At 44.3% G+C, this 27,502-nt stretch overlaps 1 protein-coding gene across 3 annotated transcripts; it reads left to right on the top strand.

Annotated features, from left to right (window-relative positions):
* Positions 1–5,061: 5,061 nt before the first annotated feature.
* On the top strand, positions 5,062–26,723 carry SMAD9 (SMAD family member 9). Of its 3 annotated transcripts, none has more exons than XM_009814661.2 (6): positions 5,062–5,473; positions 12,288–12,545; positions 15,405–15,515; positions 17,327–17,548; positions 21,966–22,222; positions 26,566–26,723. In XM_009814661.2, exons 1-6 carry the CDS (start codon positions 5,062–5,064, stop codon positions 26,707–26,709), a joined length of 1,404 nt encoding a protein of 467 aa, XP_009812963.1. In that variant the 3' UTR covers positions 26,710–26,723. The 3 variants fall into 3 exon arrangements, with proteins under 3 accessions (XP_009812963.1, XP_009812962.1, XP_009812964.1); XM_009814660.2 differs by having other exon boundaries at positions 15,405–15,542; XM_009814662.2 differs by lacking the exon at positions 15,405–15,515.
* Positions 26,724–27,502: the final 779 nt, after the last annotated feature.

Here is a 27,502-nt window from a genome sequence, read left to right as displayed (position 1 = left end):
ATAGTACATCATGTTGTCACTGAGGGAGATAGAGGCAACCAGACCAGAACTTCTGTCATGGTATGGCCCAGGGCTTGATACGTGTGGTGGGGTTATGGATCAAAACTTTAACACTTCCTCCCCCCCGCCACTCTCAAGCGATGAGCATTGAGAAACATGATGGATCTTCAGCACAGAAAATACATCAGTCGTGGTTTTGAAACATTTCAATGCTGGAAGTTTCCAGTTGGGTAGGCAAGTTACAAAAAGCATACAGCTTAAGCAACTACTGTCCTGAGAGATTGTTAAAATTAAATTGTGAATTGACATCTCTATCATTACAGCCCTGGAGCAGAGCGTCTGCCTAGGTATTTCATAACAGAGTATCTAAGCCTAGCAACACATGGCTTAGGCTGCTGAACAATATGCAGTATTATGTAATTTAATAACATTAAACTAGGATGTTCTGATAATAATATTATTTGAAAGCTGTTTAGTTTATTTAATACCATTTATATTTTGTATGTGAGTTGAATTCAGGGAAAAAAAGATTTTAGAAGAAACTGGGGGGAGCATGGTAGGAAATTGTGCAATGTACTTATCTGAGACTACATCACATGACCTGCAAAGCACGGCTTTTGCTTTTATACACATAGTCTTGGCGACTCTCCCACCAGCAACAATAGTGCTCAGACTCATACTGATGTCACTGTTGAGTTATTTAATTTGACTGAACGAGATTAATGTGTTTATTTAAAACCTTGGTCAAAATGGAAAAGAAAATCTCGGGACAATACTTTTAAGTGAACATGTATGTTTTCATATCTGATGATTGTAATGTTGCATTAACTTATCGGGGCAGTTGTTTACACATGCTAACGCCCTGGAGACCCCCTCAGATAAGAAGTGTGAGCCATTTTCCCTCTCAGCCTGGAGCAGAGACTTCTACACCACTACTGGTACTGTGGGCTTTCATCCCAGGCTCTCCTCGCTTCCTGCTGCTGCTTTCAGGGCTGATCTGTAGAGATCCCTGCATTATTTTGTTTCTAGCATGAGGATGGTGTTTAGTGCCACCAAGCAATGGCAGCGGTGTGGTTGTGGATCCTCCCCAGGTTCTCACCAAAACAGCAAGGAACAGACACCTCCACTGCATGGGATGCCTAGATGGGGCTGGCGCTGGGCTGTGTAGGCTGAGCCTGCTCCTACAAAGGCTGGAGATTGCCTGCCTAAATTCTATCCACATTATGTTTTAGAGGCAGCTTGAGGGTTTTTTCCTGTGATAAATCATTCTGAACTTATTTCATTATCACATGTATCCTCTAAGTGTTTGGAATAGACTTTGGTTTTGACCAAGAGGCGTTAGTGACTATCCAGTTAAATGCTCCAGGTCATTGGATTTTTACTAACACAGAGAGGGGAAAAGATCTGGAATCTGAAGTTTCTCTTTGCATGGTGGGACAAGTTTGGGCAGTTCTGTGCAATCAATCATTGATTGCTGAATGGCGCGAGTGAGGGGATTTCTGCCATGCTCTATCAAAAGCCTCTCTTGACAGTTGAGGACAACTGGACGTATACATAGATTGATAATGTAGAAATTGCATAAGCCAGAGCTCAATGCTGTGTTGGGTGCCTGAAGCAAGGTGTGCCTGATCTTCCTTCCAGTTTTGTAGTCCCTCTGTTCATATTTTCATGCAGCCTTCTGTCCACTGGTGCTTGGAATATGCATCTCCTGGGGGAGTAGCAGCTGCTGCTGGGGCTTGTGACAAGCCAAAGAGTCGCTTTTATGCTTTCTCTTCTGTGAGGCCAAGTGCTTCCATCTCCCTAGCTTTGTGGAAGGCTTTGGGGAATTTAAGCCCCTGCCCTCATCATTGCTGCTCTTGCGGAAGAAGGGAAAAAGCTCCTTATGTATACATGTATCTGCATTTCTTAGGGTTCTGGACATCTTAAAGGGTAACATAGTGGGGCACAGGAATGGGCATGAGAACAAAACAGAAGGGCTAGGAGGAAAGGGCTAGGAGGTACCCAGCCCCCTGTGATGGTAGATAGCGATGGGGAGCAGAATGAAGCCCCCACAATCCAAGGGGAAATGGTTAGCAACCTGCTACACCATCTAGACACACACAAGTCTATGGGACCGGATGGGATCCACCCGAGGGTGCTGAGGGAGCTGGCAAAAGTGCTCACCAAGCCACTTTCAATCATTTATCAGCAGTCCTGACTAAGTGGGGAGGTCCCAGCTGACTGGAGATTAGCAAATGGGACACCCATCTACAAGAAGGGCCAGAGGGAGGATCCAGGGAACTACAGGCCTGTCAGTCTGACCTCAGTGCTGGGGAAGATTATGGAGCAGATCCTCACATGAGTGCCATCACATGGTATGTACAGAACAATCGGGCTATCAGGCCCAGTCAGCATGGATTTATGAAAGGCAGGTCCTACTTGGCTAACGTGATCTCCTTCTGTGACAAGGTGACCCGCCTGGTGGATGAAGGAAAGGCTGTGGATGTTGTCTACCTGGACTTTAGTAAAGCCTTTGACACTGTTTCCCACAGCATTCTCCTGGAGAAACTGGCTGCTCATGGCTTGGACCAGTGCACTCTTCGCTGGGTAAAAAACTGGCTGGATGGTCAGGCCCAAAGGGTTCTGGTGAATGGAGTTAAATCCAGTTGGCGGCCGGTCACAAGTGGTGTCCCCCAGGGCTCAGTATTGGGGCCGGTTCTGTTTAATATCTTTATCAATGATCTGGAGGAGGGAATCGAGTGCACCCTCAGCAAGTTTGCAGATGACACCAAGTTGGGCAGGAGTGTTGATCTGTTTGAGAGTAGAAAGGCTCTTCAGAGGGATCTGGACAGGCTGGATCGATGGGCTGAGGCCAATTGTATGTGGTTCAACAAGGCCAAGTGCCGGGTCCTGCACTTGGGTCACAACAGCCCCATGCAATGCTACAGGCTTGGGGAAGAGTGGCTGGAAAGGTGCCCGGCAGAAAAGGACCTGGGGGTGTTGATTGACAGCCGGCTGAAGATGAGCCAGCAGTGTGCCCAGGTGGCCAAGAAGGCCAACGGCATCCTGGCCTGTATCAGAAATAGTGTGGCCAGCAGGAGTAGGGAAGTGATCATGCCTCTGTACTCGGCGCTGGTGAGGTTACACCTCGAATCCTGTGTTCAGTTTTGGGCCCCTCCCTACAAGAAAGACATTGAGGTGCTGGAGGGTGTCCAGAGAAGGGCGACAAAGCTGGTGAGGGGTCTGGAGCACAAGTCTTATGAGGAGCGGCTGAGGGAACTGGGGTTGTTCAGCCTGGAGAAGAGGAGGCTCAGGGGAGACCTTATCGCTCTCTACAACTACCTGAAAGGGGGTTGTAGAGGGGTGGGTGTTGGTCTCTTCTCCCAAGTGACAAGTTAATGGTTGGACTTGATGATCTTAAAGGTCTTTTCCAGCCTAAACAATTCTATGATTCTGTGATTCTATGAAAACAACTTCAGGTGGTCATTGGTCCTCAGCAAACATTGCACATTGTCTAAGAGGCTCTGATGCCCTGGCCTGTGTGCTTACCCTGCAGCATGCTCCAGAACTGTGTGATGCTGAGCATATCAGACTATGCCAAGGAACCAGTCTTTGGGATTGGCCTCCTGTCTCAATGTCGTACGTGTGCCTGCACTCAGTGTCCCCAAGTGCCCTTTGAACTCTTACTATTTAAGGAAAATGCAGAATAATATTGTTTGTGAAGCCCTGCTGCTCCCAACACTGGGCACTATCTCTGTTTTCTCAGTGGCTGCATATAAGTAGTTCTGAGGACTATGTCCAGGCCTTTACTGCTGGGGAGCAAGAGGACCCAAGTCCTCCCACAAGGGTGGACTAGAGCAGTCATGTAGCTGCTTCTCTGGAGGCATCCATTTAGAAGCTGCCCCCATCTCCTGCTTTAAGTGCCCTCTGTATATTTCAGTCCTTTGGACTTGGTATGCACAGGGGGTCCACGAAGTATATTTAAAGCAGTAAATAGCTTGACATACAAGGACGTTTTTCCTCAGAGTTCCAGTCAGTGGAAATATGTCATTTTCAGCTAAAATTAGACTGGCTCCAGCTACATTTAAAAAAAAAAAAAAAAGAAAAAAAAAAAAAAAAACACGCTCAAGAGCTAAACTCTTTCTGTTGGACTTTGTCAGATGTAGCAACTCCTAGCAGAAATAACTGAGGATCCATCCAGCACAAACCATGTCCAAAAGTCTGTGATTTTCATCCAAAAATCTTTGAATTGTTGGAGAAAGCGAAACAGACTGGCTAGGCAAACAAGGTTTTCTCTTGCATGTTAGACAATGTAAATAAACTTAGAGAATAGTGATAAATCTTTCAAAGGCAATAAATGAAATCTGTGAGTAGTTGAATTTTAAATTATTTTTTCAGCTAATATTGTACAACTCTTGACAGTAGAGTGAGATTGGAGGGGCAGAGAGGGAGTTGAAATCAAAAATACATTCTACTCATTACTTCTATAAAATTTGATATTACAGATTTAATTTCGTAGAAGCAGCTTGAGCTGAACATACAGCTATCAGCATAAAAAAACCTAAAGGTACATTTTCTTTTGTAGTGAATATAACCCCAACTCTACAACAATTTGCCTAGTGCATTAAACTCTAAACACATACTGAAGTGACTGGCCACTTAATGCTTTCCAAGGTTCAACTCTAAAATGAGTGTGGAGAGTAGTGGGGAGGAGAGGCTTGGACCCAAAATAAACAGCAAAAAAACAAACAGAAAACCACTGAAAATTAAATACACATTTTGAATCATTTATCTTTCAAAAGATTTTATTGAAGGAACAATGAAAGGAGTGTGTGAAGCCTAACTATGTATTGTGTTGTTATTCCAGGCTTCATCGGCAGTTTCTTGATGTTTGGAAAGTTCTGAGACCCACCCTGTTAGACTACTTGTAACCAGTGCCTAAGACTACAAAAACATATGTGTGGAATAACCTTTCCTTGAAGGAAGCATCCATCTCAATATTGTGGAAACTCCGTGCAAGCCTTGCAAGGCAGGAGAGCGATTTGTGCTTCTGTTGACGTTCGTGTGTAATCTCTGCTTCTTATGCACTCCAGCACCCCTATCAGTTCCTTGTTCTCCTTCACCAGCCCTGCAGTGAAAAGGCTGCTGGGCTGGAAACAAGGAGATGAAGAGGAAAAGTGGGCAGAAAAAGCTGTTGATTCCTTGGTGAAGAAGTTAAAGAAGAAAAAAGGTGCCATGGAAGAACTTGAAAGGGCTCTGAGCTGCCCGGGTCAGCCCAGCAAATGTGTCACGATCCCACGTTCCTTGGATGGGCGGCTGCAGGTGTCTCACCGTAAGGGGCTTCCCCACGTCATATACTGCAGAGTGTGGCGCTGGCCTGATTTACAATCTCACCATGAGTTGAAACCACTGGAATGTTGTGAGTTCCCATTTGGCTCCAAACAGAAAGAAGTGTGCATTAACCCCTACCATTACCGACGGGTGGAAACCCCAGGTAATTCTATCATCTGCAAATGATTCACATCTCTATTAGCTCTTGCACTGGCAGGTCTCGTCTTGGTGCATCCTGCTGAGCTGTGCTCTGAAATGTGAAAAGGCAGGCTCCATTTGATGGAAGGACCCTGGGTCTTTCCCTGCCCGGTGGCATTACAGCTCCGGCAGCCGGGAGTAAGGAGCATCTCACCCCATGGGGTCGGTGTCCAATCGGACCCCTGAGGGCACCCGGATCTTGTCCAGGGTGCTGAAAGTGAGCTTCCTCTCCGTGGACATGGGTGCTGGCAGCCCTCTGAACCCTCCCCCTGCAAACTGGTGTCCATTTGCATGAAGTCTAGGTACCAGCCTAGACTTAACCACCCTGGCTAGATTTATGCCTCATTGTCTGAAAACCAATGATCGACTCATTAATCCACAGGAAAAATGTATCACTAGCTCTCTTTTTAAAGATTAGAGTTACAGTAAGATGGCTTATTTTGCTGTGGATATGAAATCAGGTCAGTTGATTCTTCCTAAAATTCCTGGTGGCCTGCCTTCAGTGGGATTTACTGCCCTGAATGGATAGTTTATGTGAAATAAATCCCCCAAGTTCCCATAAAACTTTGAATTTTTCCACTGATGGTCCTCTTTAGACTGGACTTGGTCAGCACTGAAAACTTAGGAACTTGCTGAAGGGTCGCTTAATTGGGCTTTGTGTCAATGAAACAGCTGTTAAAAAATTACCGTGTTCAGTGTTGACTTCTGTAGGGATCTTAGAAAGCAGGGCTGGCAGAGATCTTGAGCAATCATCCTCTTCTCCTCTGCCCCTACTCCCAAAACAAAACAAATTACCAGGTGCATTCCTGACAGATTATTTTCTAATGAGCTCTAAAAATCCCATGTGACAGAGGCTCCACAACCTCCCCAGGCAAATGAATCTATTGCTTTGCTATCCTTACAGTTCAAAATGATTTCTAATGTCTAACCTAGCTCTCCCTTGCTGCCAAAAATCACAGTAATTTAATTTACTAATGGATACGGTTGGTAAGTGTATACTTATTATTCTGTGATTACTCTTTGTCTGGCATGAACTTTACTCTGAGGTGACATTAGGATCAGATAAGTGAACTGTGGGATGTTTCTTTTCACACAGATGAAATAAGGGAAAGGCATTTGTTAACATTTGTTAAACAACAGGCACTGCTCCCTTTTCTGATAGTCCTTCCACTGCAGTGGAGCTGTCATTTTGAAGTTGTATCTGAACTGCTGTAAACATTGTCACAACTAAAATTTTACAGCTGCAGTGAGTGGTGCTTGTTGTCAACAATTTTTAGTGGAAAGAGCTGATCTCCTGCCTTGCTAAAATAAACTCTTCAAGAATCTAAGAAAAGATGCTCATAAAATATCCCATTTTGTGTATCTTTCTCTTTGAAGGCTGCAGTCTTTGGTATCTTCTCATATTTTTCCGGTGTAACTCCAGGGTAGTTAATGGAGTCTCCTCAGTGTGGTAGCTGACAGCACTGCACAGTGCTGTTTTCAACACCGGTCTTCTGATCTGTTCAGTGCCAGCTAACAAACGCTAGTACTGGGATAATCCAGCAGCTGCTAAATGGCTGCCAAACCTTGTTGTTCTGACCCTGAAACTCAGAAGGTTTCAGCTGTGGACATGTCTCTATTGTTTGTCTGTGCAGCAGACTGGCTACTTCTCTACCAGCAAATGAGACATAGCCAAGGTGTAGGTATTGCTGAATTGGTAGCGTGCTCCCAGGCACAGCTTTGACCCATGCAGACTTGCATGAGCTAGCAGTTCTCAGGGTGCAGGGGTTAGCCCGCAGGAGGGACTTGGGGCACTTTGGACATGACCACCTTGTTTTGGAGGTGAAAGAGAGCACAGCTGCGAGGATGCAAGCTGTGCCGTGCCAGTTTTCCGCAGGACCCAGGAATTGTTCTTGGGCTGTTGTATTCACCCCTACTGCTCTTCTTAGGGGGACAGCCGAAGCTAACAAGTGAGTCACCCCCCTGCTAAAGATGAGATGCAGCAAGGAGTATAACCTACTCAGGTGTGCTGGGGCAGCGACAGGAGAGGTAACTTGCACTACTGCAAGTGGCAGTTATGCAGCTGCAGGCCAGAGGCAGTTAGAAAGCGATGCTGCAAGGAGGTGGTGGCGAGGCATGAGCTGAGGAGAAAGTGGTAGCAGTGAGATCACCACGGAAAAGGCTGGGAGTGATTGACCTAGGTGCCAGTCTGTTTAAACAACAGTCCTCTTTTAACTACAGGAAGTCTTCTGCATCTTGGCTGTTGGTGATCTTAGGCTTATGTGAGATTCTCTGAATCTCATCCTCTGGAGCTAGAGAATCCACCCATGAAATTAGTCAGCAGTGCATTTCTTTATAATCCACAAGCCAGTATTATTTTCATACAAATGTCCATCCTTTTGGGGCTCACTTTCCATCACTGCAGTCTGTTTTGGTGAGTCAACCACTCTGTGACCAGATCTGTTAACTTTTATTCAGAATGAATGAGTTGTGCCAAAGATGGGAGGGCCTCACCCTTTCTTTAATGGCCTGGCAGATCCCTAGACCTTTATTACTACAGAGCAGCTTTACGCTCTGGTTCGAGATTCAGGGATTTCGTTGCCTCTGCTGTGTCCTCAGGCTGGCCAGCCACATCCTAGTCTGTGCTCACCAATACTGCATAGATTATGCTTAGCTTTTATTGCTGCTACCAGTGTGTCCAGCAGATTTCTTCTCAGGTCTGCTGAGCAGCAGGTGCCATTTAGGAAAAAGCAGCATGTATTTCCTCTATTTGTGCAACATCCCACTGCAGAGAGGGGTTAGGCCACCTAGCCTAAAGGAGATAGGTATGGTGGTTAGGCTCTGCTTCCCCCTTCATTGTTTTGCCCTGAAGAGCTGGTCAGAAGTCTGAGTGGTTGTTGTCAGGAGAAGCTGCAGTTTCAGAAAAATATGAAAGCTGCCTGAACATTTACCCTATTATTTTTATATGAGAACATTAATGTGTAGATAGTGCAAATTCTAGTATGCACCATTGCTGTAGAGAGCAGGAGCCTAAATAAACTTTTGACTTAGACTAACTGATTGCTTTCGTCAAGCCTGAGTGGGACTAAGATGTGGTAGCCCCCCAGTTGGAAGACCACCTGATGATCTCACTGTTGGCCATGTGTTTGGTGTCTGTGAATGGTTGTGGGCATAGGGAACAGATGGATGTCACCAGAGGGTAAGTCTCCGAAGGTAGTAAATTTTGCAAAGATGGGCTGATGTGTGAGAAATCACAGGGTGGATGTTGTACCTAGAATTAAACTGTGAGGCAGATAGTTTGCTTGCTAGCAAGCAAAGAAGTCGTAGGCTCTGGGCACAGCCACGTTTCCAGCAAGAACTGTTGCAGCTAAAGGGAACAGGAGAAAACCTAGTGCAGGAAAGGCAATGGCAGGACTTTGGACATGACTGTATTTGTCTTCAGTTGAACAAAGATCATCAACACTTGGGCATGCATAGAAGGAAGGATCCACCCCTGGCTCTCAGTGGAGAATAGCAGGTAGAAGAAAAGGACTCGGTTGAGTGGAGACAATGCAGGTAAATTATGCGGACAACAGGTCCCAATGCGCTCAGTCACTCAGTTTCATGCCTCTGGTTACACTTCCTTCAGAGTTGTTGAGCCCTGGAGAGTGACATCTGTTACCAAATGAGCAAGGAGAACAAGGCCCTCTGGGGAATTTTTAGCCACAAACAAGAAAATCTCAGAATTCCTCACCACCACAGAGGCTTTAGCCCTCTAGGCAGCCACAGAGCAGTCAGTGGAAAGATTGAGTGAGGTGGCAAAAACTGTACAGCAGAGCAGAAATTAAAAGTACCCTGGTCAGAGCTGGGAAGGAGTTCAAGGCTTGAAAATTCCTCTTGCTGACTCACTCAGGGCGAGTCAAAGGCTTTTCCTGGCAAGCACTATTCACACATCCAGATTCTCAGCTTTCATTTAGAGAAGGAGTTGCGTTGAGTTCTCACAGGGTTGAAGAAAGCTGCTTCCTTAGCGGTGGTAGCTGCAGCAAGGTGCCAACCTCCCAACGCTGCATGGCATTGCTGTAGCACAGCTGTCTCTTGCTCAGGACCTCTGAGCAAAGGGATCACCAGTTCCCCATTCTCGGGCTGCTGGTCAAAGCTGGCTGAGCAGCAGCAGACCTGGCAAGCATCATACCAGTTGCATGGAGCATCAGAGGAAAACTCCAGAAGCAGCAGCAGCTCACAGCCTGGAGCTGCTCATAGGAGCATGGGATGGGAGGGATCCAGCTCACCAAAACCACATTGTCAGTGGTGGTACTGGCCTTGTCCCAATATAGAGCAGATGAACTGAGCACTAAAAGGGTCTGTTTCTCTCCACTGGCTATGAAGGTATCCAAGGGGGACTGGGCAGTGCATCTCAGATGTGAATACCTATATCGCCTGTATGAGTCCTACCTGGGGAGTCTAGGAAATCCAAAAAGATTTCTAAAGAAGCGGTAAAGAAGCAGAAATACCTTTCTCTAACAAAGGACTTAAGAGGGTCGCAACAAAATCATCCCACAGGTTGGGGCATATCAGAGGCAGAAGGACCAGAGCACCATCCTTGTGCTGGCCAGAAGCTAATAAGAAATGCGTTGGGCCAGAGAAGGGTCTACGTATAGTCCCTTAACAGGTATCCCAGTGCCTGTGTTTCCAGGCAGGTAAGAAGATAACTTCTGCAGGGAACCCTGTCATCAGTCCAATCTTTTGTATGTTTTTATGGCTCAGTTCTTCAGTTCATGGGTGACTGGCCAATTCCCAAATGGTATATACCAGTGGGTGGACAGGAGCGTGGTTTAACCCTGCCCTGGGTGCAGCATAGTGCTACATCAAGCAAGAAGCTGTAAACCTGCCATTAGTACCAGGCACCTGCTTAAACTGCCTCAGCTCTGTGAGCAATTGATGTGCATTGAGAGTGCACTCCAAGCAGGGTGTTCCTCCAGCCTCTTCTCATGCACATGTTTTGCATTATCTGTATATTACTTGCTTTATAGCACTTACTCCACTCTTATTATGCTGGATAAATGAGAGTTCACTGTAATTAAAAGGTGTTAGCTAACTTACCTAAAAAGAATTGGCCTTACCTAGGCAGAGCTTTTTGGCCCAAACAATGTGTTAAAACACGTTCAAACCATATATTCCTGTCAGCATTTATAACCAAGAGCACACACTGCTATTCGTTTCCATAAGCTAGTAAGGATAAACTGAAAGATTACATGCTGCTGGGTTTTAGGCCAGAGGAACTCTGGACACTAGGTCAATCAATACAAGCCTGCTGAACTGTTCCCAGTGTTGGGAGAATTTGTCCTTGTCACAATAATTCAAATTGCCTCCTTATCTTCTCTGGTGGCTTTTAGATCTGCACGATAGAAAGTGGGGATTCATTCCCCCTTCTTGCTTTTAAGGCCTTAACTAAGGCAATTAGTCACTACATGAGCTAATAACTAATAGAGAAATCTTGGGGTACATGAATCACCTGTTGTAGGTGCTGTTCTCCCCCTAAGGACTATGGGAGGCCCAGTTAAAGACTCAAGTTGAGCTGTCATATGCAGAACTATTTAGCAAGCCTCTTTGTGTTCCAGCCTAGGGGCTACATCTCACTAGTTACTAGGGGTAACTCACTAGTTGGATTTTCTAAACTGTTTTGACTCCAATTCTGCTCTCACTCCTGATATGTCAGAATCCAGAATAATTTGTGTCGACTTTAGGTTTCTCAATGCAGCAGTGCTGTTAATAGCATTGACAGTATGAGATAGAATCATAGAATCATTTAGGTTGGAAAAGACCATTAAGATCATCGAGTCTAACCGTTAACCTAACACTGCTAAGTCCACCACTAAACCATGTCCCTAAGCGCCTCATCCACACGTCTTTTAAATACCTCCAGGGATGGTGACTCAACCACTTCCCTGGGCAGCCCGTTCCAATGTCTGACCCAATCTAAACCCCCCCTGATGCAACTTGTGGCCATTTCCTCTTATCCTAAAGATGTAGTGAGTCCTAGTGAGTGAAGAGATTTTGTGAAGAGAGGCGGTATCTTCCATTAGACCAATTTCTACATAGATTAATTTGGATTTCAGTTTTCTGACCTGTCTTTTTCATTTCTTAACTACCAACCATTGATATTTGCCTCCTTATGCTAGATCTTTTCTAACTATATTGCAAGAGCTAAATTAATGTTGCTGCAATATTTGAATTGCCATTTACATTTCCTTTTAAAGATCCCACTGTCTGGCTGGCAGCATGTTCAAGTACCTGAAAACCTTTTAAATCTGGTGTCTAGATTCTGGTCTGTGCTTCCTTTTGCCCATCTGGTAGTAAAACACACAGTGTATTGTGGCACACTATTAGCTGTTATTAAACTTGGCTGTGGTTTTGGCAAATCCTGGTGGTAATATTCAGCAAACTCCTGACATGCTCAGTCTTTCAGGAAGGAAGGAATAGGTAATTTTTAGAGGGAGAAATGTGCCACTTGCATTTCTGTAAGAGGGCTGTGTGCGCATGCCATACCTGTGAACTTTATGGTACCTTGCTTAAGTCAGGAATGAGTCCATATTTTGCATTTGGAATTGCTGCAATTGGCTGCAAATCTGGGAAAAAAAGGTCCAAGAATCAGCTTTTGATTCTTGTTTCTGGAGAGGTTTGTTGCCCTTCAATGACTGACTTACCTATAGACAGCAATATTTGGGCAGCATGGAATATGCCTCTCTTTAATTTACGAAGAGATATACTTTCAAGAGTGCAGGTTTAACCAGATTTTTTTCTGTTCCTGTTTTTATTTTCAGTCCTACCTCCTGTACTCGTTCCAAGACACAGTGAGTTTAACCCTCACCTCAGCCTCCTCGCCAAGTTTCGAAACACTTCTCTGCACAGCGAGCCGCTGATGCCGCACAATGCTACCTATCCTGATTCTTTCCAGCATCCTCCGTGCACCCCTTTTCCATCATCACCCAGCCACATGTTCTCCCAATCGCCTAACAGCATCAGCTACCCCAACTCCCCAGGAAGCTCTTCTGGACCAGGAAGTCCCTATCAGCTCACAGGTAAGAATGAGCTTTCAGACATCCCAACTGAGGTGGTCGAGGTTCTTGCCAGGGCCCGGGGTCAGGTGCCAATTCCGTGTGCTTTCCCCAGGCTGTAGCTACAGATTGACATGTTGGACAGGATGGATTTGGAACATGATTTCTTGTGATTCTCTCTTAGTATTGTCTTCCAGTCCTTCTGACGGATGCTGACTAAGAGCGGTAGTCATCCCAGTCCTAGAAGTGCCTGGATGAGATTTCATGACTACTGTAAGGGGAAAGTTGAGAGAAGCAGGTATGCCAGGCCACCTTCTGCCTAAAGCTGCTCATCCAAGCTTCTGATACAATCCATGGAAAAGAGCACTTGCAACACCTAAGTTAGGCACCTCTAGTAGTAGGGACCTTTAGAAACTCCATCAAGACAGACAGGATAAAATGGGGATATCGATACGCAGAAATATCTTTTAATGTATGGGATCACACTGACTCTATAAACTTCAGGAAATTAAGGTGTTTAACAATCTGGCCCAACACTTGGTGAAGTCACCAGACAAATTCCTATGATTTTGGAACATATTTCATCAGCTCCACAGTTCTGAGGTTGGCAGGGTTATGTCACTCAGATTGTTTGCGTTGTGAACTCTTTACTTAGTACTGCTCTAATTACATGAGAATTTAACTATGCTTTTGCTGTTAAATACACCAAAAAGGGGTCATGCAACACAGCTGAGAGCTGGGCTTGATATCAAAACATGGTTCATATTCACTTCTGCACTTTATTGTCAAACTCTCAAATAGTTTAAATGATCTCAGCTTTTTCACAAGGATGAATTCAGGTCAGAATCTTGTAGCTTAATGTTTTAATGTCTCAACTACAAAGCATTTAAATTCATGTCCTTAATGATACACCTATTTTGAATTTAAGTGCAAGAAAGATGTTTATTTTTACAAGGTATTTGTAGTATTTGAACTTCCTTTTAAACTGGACGCTTTAAAAACGGTGTGATGTTTTTCTTTCCCTCTCTATTCATTGAATGGACCTTCATTCATTTCTTCTCTAGATCTATATTTCAGATTAAATCATATTTAGTAACATTGAAACATTTCAGCAAGTAGAAGGACTTGTTTGTCTTCTCCCATCTTTTTCTTTCACCTCTGTGTAACCAAGCTGGATTCAGTGTAGCTGGTCCTGACAGGTAAATCAGGCCCATTCCAACTATGTAATGGCTCTTGACTCGTGCATTTAACTGAACTTGGGACCTTGCAAAGCTACTTAAAAATGGAAATGGCTCAACCTGAGCTTCAGTATATCACAGCACACGCCATGCTGATAAGCATAATTTGCCTGTTTAACAATCAGGGATGGAAGAGTATCTAAAGCAAACTGGAGTTACATCAAGAACCTTGAGTAGGATTGGTGTGGCCAAATATAGATGTCAACAATGCAAATTTCTACAGTGCATGCAATTGTCTATACTCTCTCTGTAATCAGTGGAGAAAAACAGGCACCCCTAGAACAAGTTTCATTGCATCTTAAGGTATATGTCTATAGCAACCGAGATGCACCGTGTCTGCAGTGCCTGTTTTTCTTTAGTGGGTATAAGGAGAGCTTATGGTGACTAGCTTGGGTGTAGACATTAAAAATACCTGTATAACCACATTACATTCTTTTCTGTGACTTGTATTTTCTTCCGCTCTTTCTTGATTTTGTTTTACTATTTTATATTGTTGCATTTTCTGTGGGAGGGTTATGTCATCTATGTGTTAGAAATATCATATAGTGTACGAAATTCCTAAATCCTGAACAATGCTTAAATAGAATAACAATACTGTGCAGTACTTAATTGAAAGATTCAATGATTGTCTTATGAGACAGTCCACATTTATCAACTCTGGGTGAAGTTGCTCTGTTTTGAGGGCCAGCAAACAGACCCCAAACACAAGAGGAAATTTCAACCTGAAACCATGTTAAACCCTGGTCTTCTTAAAGAGACCCTTAGTCCTGCAAGCTTGTATATGGCTATAATTTACACATAAGCCCACTGAGTTTCTGTTCAAATGTATAAAACTGCATACTTTTAGTGCTTACGCAGTGAGTGTCGGCATTTTGTAATATGAAAATGAAGTCCCTTTTTCTTTTGGCTTTCTGAAGCCTCCTGTCTTTCTTGAGAATCCCCACTATAGAGTCACCTTCTGTTTTCTAGCATACTGTGCCATAAATGAAACAAATCAGGAGCTGGGCAGGTTGTGAGTTGACACTTGTTTTCCATACTTTTTCATCGCATCCATTTCTCTTTGATGGGAGACTGAACAAAGCAGAAGAGGGCCAGCCTTCCCTTGTAGGACAGAGGTAAAAAGGACAAATCTGGAGGGAGTTTTGCCAAGTCTGATTTTAGAGTATAAAGGCTTTCCATAGGCTTTTTCTATAGCCTGTGAAGAAAAAGTGCTTTCTCCCAGAGGATCACTTAAAGTTAGCTTCTGCTCTTAAATCATCCTCTTCAAGTTTTACATTTGGGAGAGAAGTCTGGAACTGAAGGATCAAACTGTGTTACTTTCTTAGGGTAACAACTTGTACTAACAGAGAGCTTGACTGGACACCGGTTTAGGCCTGAGGCACTGTTGTGACTGTCCCTCTCTCTTTCAAGTGCAGCATGTCCAACATGACAGCCCTTCCTTCCTGTCCTCCCTGAACATGTAATGGTCTTAATCTGAAGACTGAAGGGAGGTCAGGTTCAGACTTGCGCTCTGTTTCCAGCCCTTCTCTAGCTAGGCAATGCTGAATAAGTGCTAAGTACTCACCAGGAAAAGCTGGAGAGAATTTATCAATGTATTGATTTAGGGGTCTTTTCTTTCTTTTCTTTCTTTCCTTCTTTCTAATAGTGGAAACTCCACCCCCGCCTTACCATGCAAGAGAACCTCCAGGAAACCACAATGGGCGGTCAATGGATGCAATAGCTGAAAGTCAACTAGTGCTGTCTTTGCCCAATGGAGGTAAATCTGCCGATGGAGAAGCTGAAAGTAAATAACCATTTGTACTATTCTTCAAAGAAAAACTGTTAAGCAAAAAGATTGTTATTTGAACAAGAAGGTTCAGTGATCTGTAATAATAGGTTTCAGACAGTTTTACAGTAAGGCTGTGTACTAGACCCATCCATTACCTAGCAGAATAGGTTGATTTAAGAACTCAGTGAATTATGTGTGAAGTTACAGAGTTTAGACCTTATTTGCATCCATGGACTATTACCTTTAGAAAGCTGTTAATGAAAGCAAACACTGTTATCTATGTTGTAAAGAAAAAGATATCAAATCAAGAATGGTAAGGCAATATAACACAAAAGAGCACTATCAATATCAGAACTGATTTCTTTATCACCTTCAGTTCTGGGTTTCAAGTACTTTAAAGTCTTGTGGTTGGGAGGTTTCTTACTGCCATCTTTGTATTAATGTTACATTACTGGCTGGCTAGGAAAGAAAAGGACATGTTCTAGTAAAGTACAAAGAAATTTTTACAGAAGGCCAAACTCTTTGTCCTCATATAAGAATGTTTTAGTGGGAGAGGGCATGGGTGGTCAGACTAGAAGGGATTGGGATCCCCCTCGCTCCCCTCAAAGCAACTTCATGACCTCTCCAGCATGGTCTCCACTACCTCCAGACTAGTAGTGGCAGGTGATGCCTCCACCATTCAAAGCCCATTGCTGCAGAGCAGCAAGGGGAAATGGAGTTCCTCTGCGGGGTTTTCCTTTGGCTTCCTGCTACTGCAAAGGAAAAATCACCATTGTTCTTTTAGTCCAGCATATTGTAGTCCTAAACAAATGTCCTTTTGGCACAGGGGCTGAACACTGTGCACACAAATGCATATTAAAGAAATGCCAGCCTTCTGAAACAGTGAGGAACATGTATATATCACAGAACTGGAGCAGAAGGAAGATGAGGGTGATAGTGCTAATTACAGATTGGTACGCAGAATGGCCAGATAATAACTAGTTATCAGACACCAATACTTTGAAATAAATTGTTGAGATACTTCAATCTCTTTACCATAGTTCACCATCCATGATCACTGCCCTAGTGAATACTAGTTGGAAGTTTATTAGAGGTTATGCGCAGAGGTGCTCTGGGGGCAGGGGGTCTCACATGCCTGTAGTGGGCAGGCAGGATAAGTTTTCCCACTAATTCCTGTAGGACAAATGAGGCTCAGAGATTCTGTTACATTTTTGAGTCTTTCTCTGTCTCTGATTTGGAAAATCTGGGCAGGGGTAGATCGAAAAGAAGTGACCTTGCTGACATTTCTGCTTACGGTCCCACATGGAAGCAGAAAGCCCCAGAGCATGCAAAAAATTGGGGGGGAGTGATTGATTACTTCTGAACTTCAGAATTTGGTATTAGGCTGAAGGCTTGGCTCAGTTTTGACTTCCTTTGAGCCCATCTGTCATCCCTAGCTCCTCCTGGTGAGCGGAGCAGATGTGTCCCTTACTATTTTCAGTGTAGAGATTGGGCCCTGCTTCAGCAAGGAATGTCAGCATGTGCTTAATTTAATGCAGTGGAGTTATCACTTTTAAGAACAAGTGGGACTCCTCAGAGGCTTAGAGTTAAGCTGGTGTACCAGCCCTTTGCATATCTGGGGCTTCAGTCATAAAATTAAGAAGAAACAGAAGCTGCTGTTGAGATAAAGCCTGACATAAGTGACTGTTTTAGATGAAGAGCCGGGGGTGGGGGAGCGGGAGGGAGGAAAGAAAACAGAGAATGATTGTTTAAAAAATGTTACTGAGACCTGAGCAACTGATTAATTTTATTTCCCACAGACTTTCGGCCTGTTTGCTATGAAGAACCCCAACATTGGTGCTCAGTTGCCTACTACGAACTCAATAACCGAGTAGGGGAGACTTTCCAGGCTTCCTCTCGAAGTATCCTTATAGATGGATTTACAGATCCCTCAAATAACAAAAACAGGTTCTGCCTAGGACTGCTTTCAAATGTAAACCGCAACTCTACTATAGAAAACACCAGGAGACACATAGGAAAAGGTAAGAGGAAATCCCTTCTCGTTGGGAATATTCAGAGCTTGAAAGAACAGTGCATTGCATTAACAAACCTAGCTTATTTGTCAGATGTGCTTGTCTTAAAACCAAAGCTCTGAGATTACTTCTGAAATAGAAGAAAAGCAGCTGATTCTTTTCTGACTGGATAACAATCAGCAGAGTAGCTCCTTACAAAAGCTATTTACTTGGCCAGTGAAGAGAAAAATGTTGTTTATAGTTGTGTGTTCCAATTTAGCAGTATGTATTTTCATTTTATTTATTAGAGCTTCTGGCAACTGGGAATATTGCCATTGAAATGCCACTAAAAGGATAATTGCTGGTGCCTCAGGGCTGCTTCTCCTACCACCAAATAACAAAGGGAGATGTATGAAACACTTAGTAGTTGAGTTATTTAGCTGAGGAATTCTACCAGAGTTGCCTTTGTAGCTTTTTTCCCCCCCTACCAGTCTGATTCCCTGCCTTGTCAACTTCTTGCCAGTAAAACTAAGTCTTGGATTTTCCTTCCAGCAGTTCTCCTTGTACGCTCCACTTCTGGTGTACATATACCCTGCGCATGCAGGAGCATATGCTGCTGGTGACAAGTACAAGGAGACCACACCTGGACATGCGTGGCTGCACACACTCCATCCCAGCTCACTAGGGCTGTATAGGGCCTGATATTCTCCCAGAATTTACTGTTGTTTATGGCAGTGAGTCAGAAGCCCTGTACTGGCCACTTCTCTGTGCAGATGAAGGTTTGTCTGTTCTGGTATATCCAGTCTAGACTCATTATCTTGCCAACCCAGCCTCTCACCAGTAGCTGCCTGGGAATGGATTTCCCACTGGGCTAATTAACTCTAATTGTTCCACTCCTATTATCTTGTCAACTTCACCTCATTTCCCAGGCCTAGAGCTGTATTTTAATTGGCTCTTGATAGTCTAGTGTTGAATGACTGAATACGAGGAAGCTCAGAGATAAATGTGACATAGCTTTTACAAACAACAGTGAACCTGAAGGCTAGTGCGGGAGATGTACTTTTCTCCGGAAGGGGAAGCACTTGTGTTGCAGGTGCACTGTGTGAAGCCAGTGTGATGCTACAAGTGTCTGCCATAGTAGTTTGTTGTGAGGAGTGGAAATGAGCTGTACATCTAGTTCTAACTTACTCAGAAAATAAAGGAAAGCTTCTCTATCAGCATAAGCTGTCAGAAGGGTATAGATCAAAGCTGAGCCCGGCCCTAAAAGAAGAATGACAAAAGATCCCAGTCAAAGCTGTCATTTGAGGATGTTACATCCTGTGACTTTCTGTCCCAAAAGAGGAAGAGACAGAACAGGAAGAAAATGAGGTAGATGCTAATGGTCCTCATCCATTCAAATCTGAAGATCTGTCTTCATTGATTAAAAGTCCTTTAAAGTCTTACACTAGGAATCTGCCGAAGGGAAGGGAGAAGGTTGCCCACAAAGGAGCTTAGTATATCAGAGAGCCTTAATTTTACAGCTCTTCCCTGTTTATGCAAATCTTAAAAAAACATGTTCAAGTGGAATAGAAGTGGCACCAGTACAGGCCTGCAGAAGAGCACAGAGCAACTCCAAAAGTGTGCAGTTCAAAGGCTTGCTGGACAGATGAAAGCTACTGAAATGGATACAATTGTCACATGTTAACAGGGGAGAAAAAAGAATGAGTAAACAAGATTAGCTCAGTAGGATAAGGATATGGGATTGAATTGTCATCTAGTGTATCAGCGTGAAACGGTTTCCTGGAAATACCACATCAAAGCTAAAAACAATCCAGAACACAATGCAACATCTACTAGCAATTGGACCTGTTTCAGCAGTCAGACTTCAAGGACAAAAAGGGGACTTCTGATCAGAGTGTCAAAAAGATGTGGATGCTTGGAGACTACTGAATTTCCAGTTTCTGCAGAGAGCAATAAAATCCCCACTGAAACATACGGACCCTTGATTTGGTGTTCTACAAATACGTATTCAGCTGCTTGGCTTCCTTGAGGGTGCGCTTGTCTCTGGCAGATTAATACCAGAAGAATGGAAATACACACTGACATTTCATTACTGCTGTATTTCTTGCTTTTTAAAAGTCCACAAGGAAAAGGCAAATTGTAGCCTCTGCTTTCAGAAGTGACTTTGGTGTTTTTGTTATTGTACTACACTGTTTGGGCAATGCCTTTGAAAGCATTCAGTTTTTTCAGAAGTTGGGTTACTCAATATAATCTGAAAAGCCAGCCTTTAAAATTTTTCATCTTAGCACCCAGAAGTGTGTTCACCCTAAATCAGTAGCCACACCTGAAGATTTGAAATGTGGTGAACATTTATGTCCTTATTCCTCTCTCCCTACCCTGTGTTCTCACTCTGTTTATTTCAGAAAGTTATGTGGACTCCATCAAGGTCAGCTAGGACCTTTGTGTTTCCAGTTGTTCCCTTTTATCCATCTTCCACAGAAGGGAAGGGAGACATAGGTCAAGTAAGAGTGGTCACGATGTGCAGCACCCCATAATGTCTGGTGTGGTTGGACTGGAGCTGATGACTGGTCTAATGGAGCTGTCATCTCACCTGTGTTCCCAGTGCAATACTGGTGTGTGCTCTGAGCCACACCTCCCTGTCACTCACATCTAATTTGAGAGCTCGTGGGTTCATAGAAGTAAAAGTCAAGTGATGGCTTGAAGACAGACTTCAAGGTTCCCATCTGAGTCACTCTGGAAGTCTGTGGGAGAATGTATTTTTCCCAGATTCTTTTCCCACTCAACCTGCTTTTCCTCGAGCCTTTCCCACTTCTGTTCAGAGGCTGTTTTTGTCCTAAGGATGTGCTGCTGCCCCTTGCTGTCATGACCACAGAATGATGAACAGACTTGGAATATGTAACCAGTCTTTTTTGTATGAAAGGCAAAAGGAATAAAACTAATTACAACTGAATTATTAAAGCATAGTTATCACTAGCTTTGCAGGCAGTCCACTGAGACTCTGTGAACATATGCATTTGTATGTAAGGATTCGAATGCCATACCTGGGAATAGAGAGGAGGATTTTGTTTTTACTTAGAGGTGGTTTTTATGAGAACAAAGAACTGAGTTCTTCCACCTTCTCTTGGCCATGGGAGGGGCTCATCTCACCTAATCTAGCCATGGGAAGGGTGAATGTTTGTGCATCTTCACAGGATGACTCGGCCCCCTTCAGGTTGTGGTTTCATGCTCACGTTTCCCCATTGCCACCCTTGCACTGATGAAGATCTCACTGAAAAGAAAACTTCTTTTGTTTTGCTTTGTTTGCTTCTAAGTTTATTAGCTGGTTCAGTTCCCCAATCTGGATGGCTGCCCAGTCCCCAGCCATTGCTGCCAGCATGAAAGCAGGTGTGGGAAGAAGCAGCAGGGGCAGGGAACGAGAGAGCCTTTTCAGCACCTGCACAGACTTCCATCAGTTTAAGCTGGCTGTGAGCCTGCGCTCTGTAGCAGATGGAGTGAATCATCTGGTCACAGTGCCTCTCATCATCTATCAACTAGAAAAGGCATCTACACAATTAGCTTACACAAAATCCCTAACTGTAAGGTTTCTGAATTGGGCTAAGATAAATTCTCCCACCAATTTAGGTATGTTTTCATGCAAGCAGACACCTTGGGGGTACCAGAGTCTTTAAATGGATATAAATGCTTCCATCTTCATTTCCCCAAGCCATGGTAAAAATTTGAGAGTTAGTGTTGGTAAGTCACTTGGGCACTGAAAAGTCCAGAAGGAAATCAGTCATTTTCTTACTAAAGGTCACTTTGAACAGGATCTGATGAGTAAGTCACGTCATGTGAATGCAAATACATTGTTCTTATGTGGTGGATAAAGCAAAATACAGAAAAGCTATTTTAAGTCCACACCATGCTGTGTTTGAACTGCATGAGATAGGATCCTGCAGTAAAAAAAATAGCGTGCAATGAAGTGGGTCTTGCTCATCGTGCATGTGCTCAACAGTGAAAATAGATTCAGATGTTTAATGCATAATAGATTTGTCAGTTCTTTGACAGTGTTGAACCTTGCTTTGTACATGGTTGACATATGTTTGAAATTCATGTGTGTGTGCATGTGTATGTGTGTGTGTATCATAAAGTATGCTGTTGGGTTAAAGAAGTAAACCAACCTTCACCGAGAAACAAGGCAGAACATCACGTGCCAAGACTTTTTTTCCCCCAGACCAGTATCTCCAAATATCATTTATGATGATTTCCTCTTAAAGTTAGTATGTCCATTTTACAGGTACATGGATATGTACACAGTTTACTGTCTTAGAAAAGGCAATGTATAGGCACTGAGTGCCTGGTGTGATCCTGGGCTTGTATGCCCACACCAGTAAAATAGTTAAAGAATTACTGGTATAAAGTGTGTTGTGAACAATGAAGAAATAATACATGTTTTTTTTTCTTTTTCAAGGTGTTCATCTTTACTACGTAGGTGGGGAAGTTTACGCTGAATGTGTCAGTGACAGCAGTATTTTTGTGCAAAGCCGCAACTGTAACTATCAGCACGGTTTCCACCCAGCCACTGTCTGCAAGATCCCCAGTGGCTGCAGCCTCAAGATCTTCAACAACCAGCTCTTTGCCCAGCTGCTTGCCCAGTCAGTCAATCATGGTTTTGAGGTGGTGTATGAGCTGACCAAGATGTGTACCATTCGAATGAGCTTTGTTAAAGTAAGGATTCTTTGTTTTCTCTTGCATTTCTGAAAAGGCAAATCCCACCACTTTCTAGCTTTGGTGCAAAACTAGACCCCATAAAATCCTTCCCTAGTGGGGATTTAGACACCCAACTTGCAAAGATCAATTCAGACTGCCTGTTTTCCAGTGTTGCGTTAAAATTCTAGGTACTTAAAATCAGTAGCTTTTGTGGTCAGCCTGCAAATTTCTTAGATTCCAAAAATTAGATATTTCATAGGCTTTTTGTGGAAAATAAGCAGAGATTGAATGGTGATGTTCACCCATTGATTGCATAAAAAGCTCAACTTAGAGGGGCTTATCAACATGTAAATGGTGCAGCACATATCTTAGGCAGTTGTGATCTCTCCTATTGTTACTGGTTTGCAATAGAGCTCGGTAGAGCCATAGATCTGAAAAGAAGGTCCTTATATCTCTAGACTGATTTACAGTCTCACCATTACTGTAGACTGGTATATATGGTCCTCAATCAAGAAACACTTCAGCCCCCGCTGAGCTTGCTGGGAATTATTGTTGTTTGCCACCTGTCTGATCCCTGGCAAGAGATTGTCTTAATTTCTGATGACATTCACTATGGCCAGCCGCACTACCAGAATGGCTTCTTGCAAGCAGAATACAAAACCCAAAAGAACATCTGACCTTCCCCCTGTTATTTGGAAGAGACAGGAGGCCACCAAAGCCATTACTATTTCCATGTCTTTTGTATCTGAACTTTGCAGTCTGACTGCTCTGTGTGCGATCTATCACTCTTTGTGGGACTTTCTTAAATCTTCTGAATGGTCTTCTCACTAGAATGAGATCTCTTGACTCCTTTTAGCACTTAGGATTTACTTAGGTGCCTTTTGTAGCATCTAAACCCCAGAAAATGGTATTTCAAGACTGTTTACAGATGCGCTAGACTGACTTCCTGTAGTGCTGGAAGGGAGAGCTGGCAGCAGTGTTCAGCCTGCAAACTAGAGAAGCTGCACCGTCAGAAGCAAGTTGGTCCTGCTAGGTACCAGAAGAAGTGGCTTGAGTATGTCCCTTTGTCTTGCAGATTTGATTCTATACAAATGACTGAATCAAGCTGATTGAATTCACATCTAAGATACTACAAAACCGCTTGAGGCTCGAGCCCAGTTCCCCTATGTTCTGCAAAGCAGATGAGTTGAGTCCCATGCAGCTTTCTGGTTCTGACTGTTTCCAGCCATCCTTGGGGACCCATCTCCCTAACTCTCTGAGAGCATTGAGTGTCATGTAACTTTTCCCAAGAGTCCAAGCCAAAATCTCTCTGCCCATGACGACGCTGTTACTTTTTCTTGGGAAGGAACTGACATCTTGTTCACATGCAAGCGTTAGGGAAAAAAAAGAAAGCAAGAAACCCAACAAACAGCATTTTCTTTAATGGAAGGCATGAATGGGCATATTGTTTATAAAGGCAGTGTAGCCAGTTATGCAATATTTATATTATAATATTATCTCAGCAGCTGAGGGGCAGTGTCTTTGATGTGTTATCTGCCTCCATGCCCAGCATGGCAGGAGAAATGGTGGTGTTGATGCACTAAATAGCGCTGCTGCCATGTTATCACCTTGCTTTGTTGAAACAATAGCAGCCACTATAGTGCCTCAGGCACCAGACCAGTGCAAGGAGTTATTTTGAACTCATTCCCATGACCTTTGGAAAATGGCTATGCAAATCTCATCTAGGTTCTTCCTTCCTGGCCTGTAAAAACCCTTTCCTGTACTCAGTCTTCTCAAGTTATTTCTCTCCCAAGGTGTGAGCCCCGGTGTGTTTAGTCTGGGGACAGGAGTGCCCCTGGGTGTTCGGTATGCAGTGCACAGAGGAGCATGTTGTCTGTCAGAGCCGCACACCAAGAGCCCCCAGGCGCAGGGCAGTCCTTTGGCTTCTCCCCTGTTTCTTGACCAGATGCTGCTGCACCTACAGCCTACAGGGCAAGCAGAGCCAAAGGCTGGAGACCCTGCCTCTTACCCCACCAGTGTTTGACCTACCAGCCGTGAGGCAGGGATGGGTAGGGACCAAGACATAAGAAACTTGCCAGGACTGTATCGTCTTCTGGAAGCAAGACATAGGGCAGAGGGAGGTGAAGGTCCTGTCCCCTCTGATACCCTTTGTGTGCCCACGGAACAGCTGGGAGGAGCTCAACCCTCAGGCAAATGTGATTGTATCATCAGTGAGAGCAGACAGCAATTTCCACCCGCTCAGCTCAGCGTGACTGATAACCAAAGTGGGATGGCTATTGTCCCCTCTCCACAGATGAGGCAGGTGAAGCACAAAGTGGAGAGACGGAGAGTTTCTCCAAGCCAAGGTCAGACTTGGCCGTGCTCCCCAGCACGGGGCAGCTCAGCGCTCTGGGACGTGGCTGGAGCCTGGGCTGGAGAGAGCTGTTGCCCACAGGAGGTGGGAAGGGCTGGCAGGAGCAGCAGGACCCCTCAGCTGATTTCCCCCGTGCCAGAAGGCGCATAACTGATCTCCCCATGGGGGTATCAGTATCCTCTTCCCACCATCTGCGCGAAACACCACCGCAGCTTTGCAAGTTGTTATTTTATTCCCTCGTTAAGAGAGCGCCAGCTCCGAGTTAATTTCAGGCCCGGGGATGAAGGAGGCTACCTGCGACCCAGGAGCGATACACGGAGGCACAGGGGGTCCTGCCCTCCTGGCATTTCCCTGCTGGGAGCAGGGGCAGCCGGCAGCCAGGTTGGGGAAGGCGACTGTGAGTATTTGGGAGTTGCCAGCAGAGGGAGATGGCCAGCCACCGACGTGTGCTGCCGGACTTCCATGGTTGTGCTTGCAACCTGTAATTCCTATTCCTCCGGATTTTCTGTCGTGCCAGTCAGGAGAGGTGCACCGTCTGTCTCCTCTGACACTTGCCCTTCTGGCCATGTGTCTTCACTGCAGCGGAGTACTTAAGACTTCACAAACTCAGAAGCCTGACTGCGCTGGTTTAGAGAGTGGCATTTTATGCACACATTTCCAGAACGTAAGTCTGAAGTGCCTGTGAACACAGGCCCTTTCTAGCCTGATAAATGCACTGCAGGTCAGAAAAATGCTGCCTGATTGAAAGTACTCTTTGGACTTTGGTGGGACTGTATCTTACTGTTCTGCTTTCTTCCCGCTTTTCTTCATTATGTAGAAATGGATTTTATCCAGACCACTTATTATGGCATCTAGTTTTGGTGTTGATCCTAGTTTTGCAGCTGATCATCTAGAGAAGTTGGTTTTAGCAGCCTCAGTTTCAGAGTTCAGCACTCTACAATTTAGGTACCTTTGGCAGGCATCAATCTCAATATACTTCCATGTCCTTTTTTCATGACAAGAATATCACCCCACCTGACTGACATAACGATAGGTAAGGCTCAGCTTCTCTGATCAGTGGCCTACAAATGAAGATCCTCATCCTGCAGTGGGACCGTGTTTTGCGCATTGCCCTATGGAAATCTGAGTTCAGTCCTGGCAGTGAGACAGCCGGTTAACTGTGAGACTTTGGGCTGTGACTTGGATGTCTTGTGTTGCTGTGAAATCAGGCTGCCTGCTTAACAAGCAGGCACTGTGCCTGCTTGAGGTGCGGGACTTCTGGTTCTCTTTTCTCCCTGCCAGCACCACATCCCCATCTTCCATCAGACAATCCATATCCCTTATCTCCCCAGAGGAGCTAGAGAAATTATTGCAGGACTTCCTGCAGAAAACAGCTGGGAACTCCCACAGGAAAAGAGGACATGTTCAAGGATAAAAAACCTATGGAAAATGTTTATACATAGGTTTTTAAGTTTAAGGTAAGGGGACATGAGGAATCTTGCTGGAAGTTTCCAGAGGTTCAGATAAATACCTAGAACTTCTAGAGTCTCAGACTTGTAGGATGCATCTCTACCAATAAATGAGGCAGTGCCTAGGATCATTCCCAATTCCTGTTCAAGTATTATGACAGGGCCTGGCCTGCTTTTCGTTTGTGCCAGAAAGCAGTCTGACAGACTTTCCTGGGCATGTCTCTGGGGTGCAAACAAGAGGGACCATTCCCCGTGGGGTGTTTGCAGGCAGCCAAGCTTGGAAACAGGCCTTTCCATGCCAGTTGGTCTCAGCACCTGGAAGTGTGACTGAGCATTTTTAATTTAATAGTGTAAAGTCCCTCATAACCATGATAACAATGACCTTAAAAAGGAGCGAAGTTTCTAGAGAAAGTTATCCCTAGGACAAAGCATTAAATCTTGGGAACCTGGGTGATGGACTACCTGTAGTTGTGTTAGACTGTCAGCACTGGAGTTGTGATTTAATGTTTTGTTCTTTTTTTAAAAAAAACTCACTTTTTGGTCCTTTGATGCTTTTATAGGGCTGGGGAGCAGAGTATCATCGCCAAGATGTTACAAGCACACCCTGCTGGATTGAGATCCACCTGCATGGACCATTGCAATGGCTGGATAAGGTGCTGACACAGATGGGCTCACCTCATAACCCCATCTCCTCAGTCTCTTAAGAATCATCTCTAGAATTCCCCTAGGATGGATGCTATTGCAGGCAGTGGCTTACAGGATTTCCAGTGAACAGAAGCTTCTATATGTAGATGTATGTAGATGTAAATATATCTATAAATAGTCTACTCTCCTTTTTTTCATGCTACGTTTTGTGGTTTCTAGTTACTCTGATGCCAGTACAATAAGTTTAGAAATTCAGGTATAGCGTATCTGTTCTCTAGTACAAAATAAGCCAAAATCCTGCAAAAGTGTCAAACATTTCCTGTGAGCATCTTCATTCCCCAGCCAAGCCAGTCAACGGTGCGAATTCTCAGCACTTTAATATGGATTCAGAAACCTGGCTGTAGCTGTTCCTAGTAGGTGAAATTCACCCCTCTGCAGGCAACCAAAGTCAGATCTCTGCACCGTTTATATCCATTTTACATCCTAATTTCAGGTCTAAAAGAGGACCTTAGGTGGTGCACAGGACTTATGCATAGAGATGACTATTATCCAGTGAACTGAAGGACTAAACTGCAATTCCAGTCTGTCTCCCTACTGCAAAGCACGATGGGACAACAGATCCTCTGAGGAGCAGCTGAGGCACCCCTGGCTCCCCTAGGATTTGGCAGGAGGAGAGAGCCTTCGGGACGCGTTCAGCACTGGAGCCTTACCAGAGCATTCTGGACACATCTGAGTAGTCTGATACTGTTAACACAGTAGCATATGGTACTGCTGCACTGAAAAGCAACAAGCTCCTAAGAAAAAAAAAAGAAAATTTAAATATATGCCTGTAAGTTTAAAAACTAATTAACT

This window comes from Gavia stellata, chromosome 1, assembly GCF_030936135.1.
Source record: "Gavia stellata isolate bGavSte3 chromosome 1, bGavSte3.hap2, whole genome shotgun sequence".
NCBI classification, from domain to species: domain Eukaryota; kingdom Metazoa; phylum Chordata; class Aves; order Gaviiformes; family Gaviidae; genus Gavia; species Gavia stellata.
This window is presented reverse-complemented; position numbering and strand designations above follow the sequence as displayed.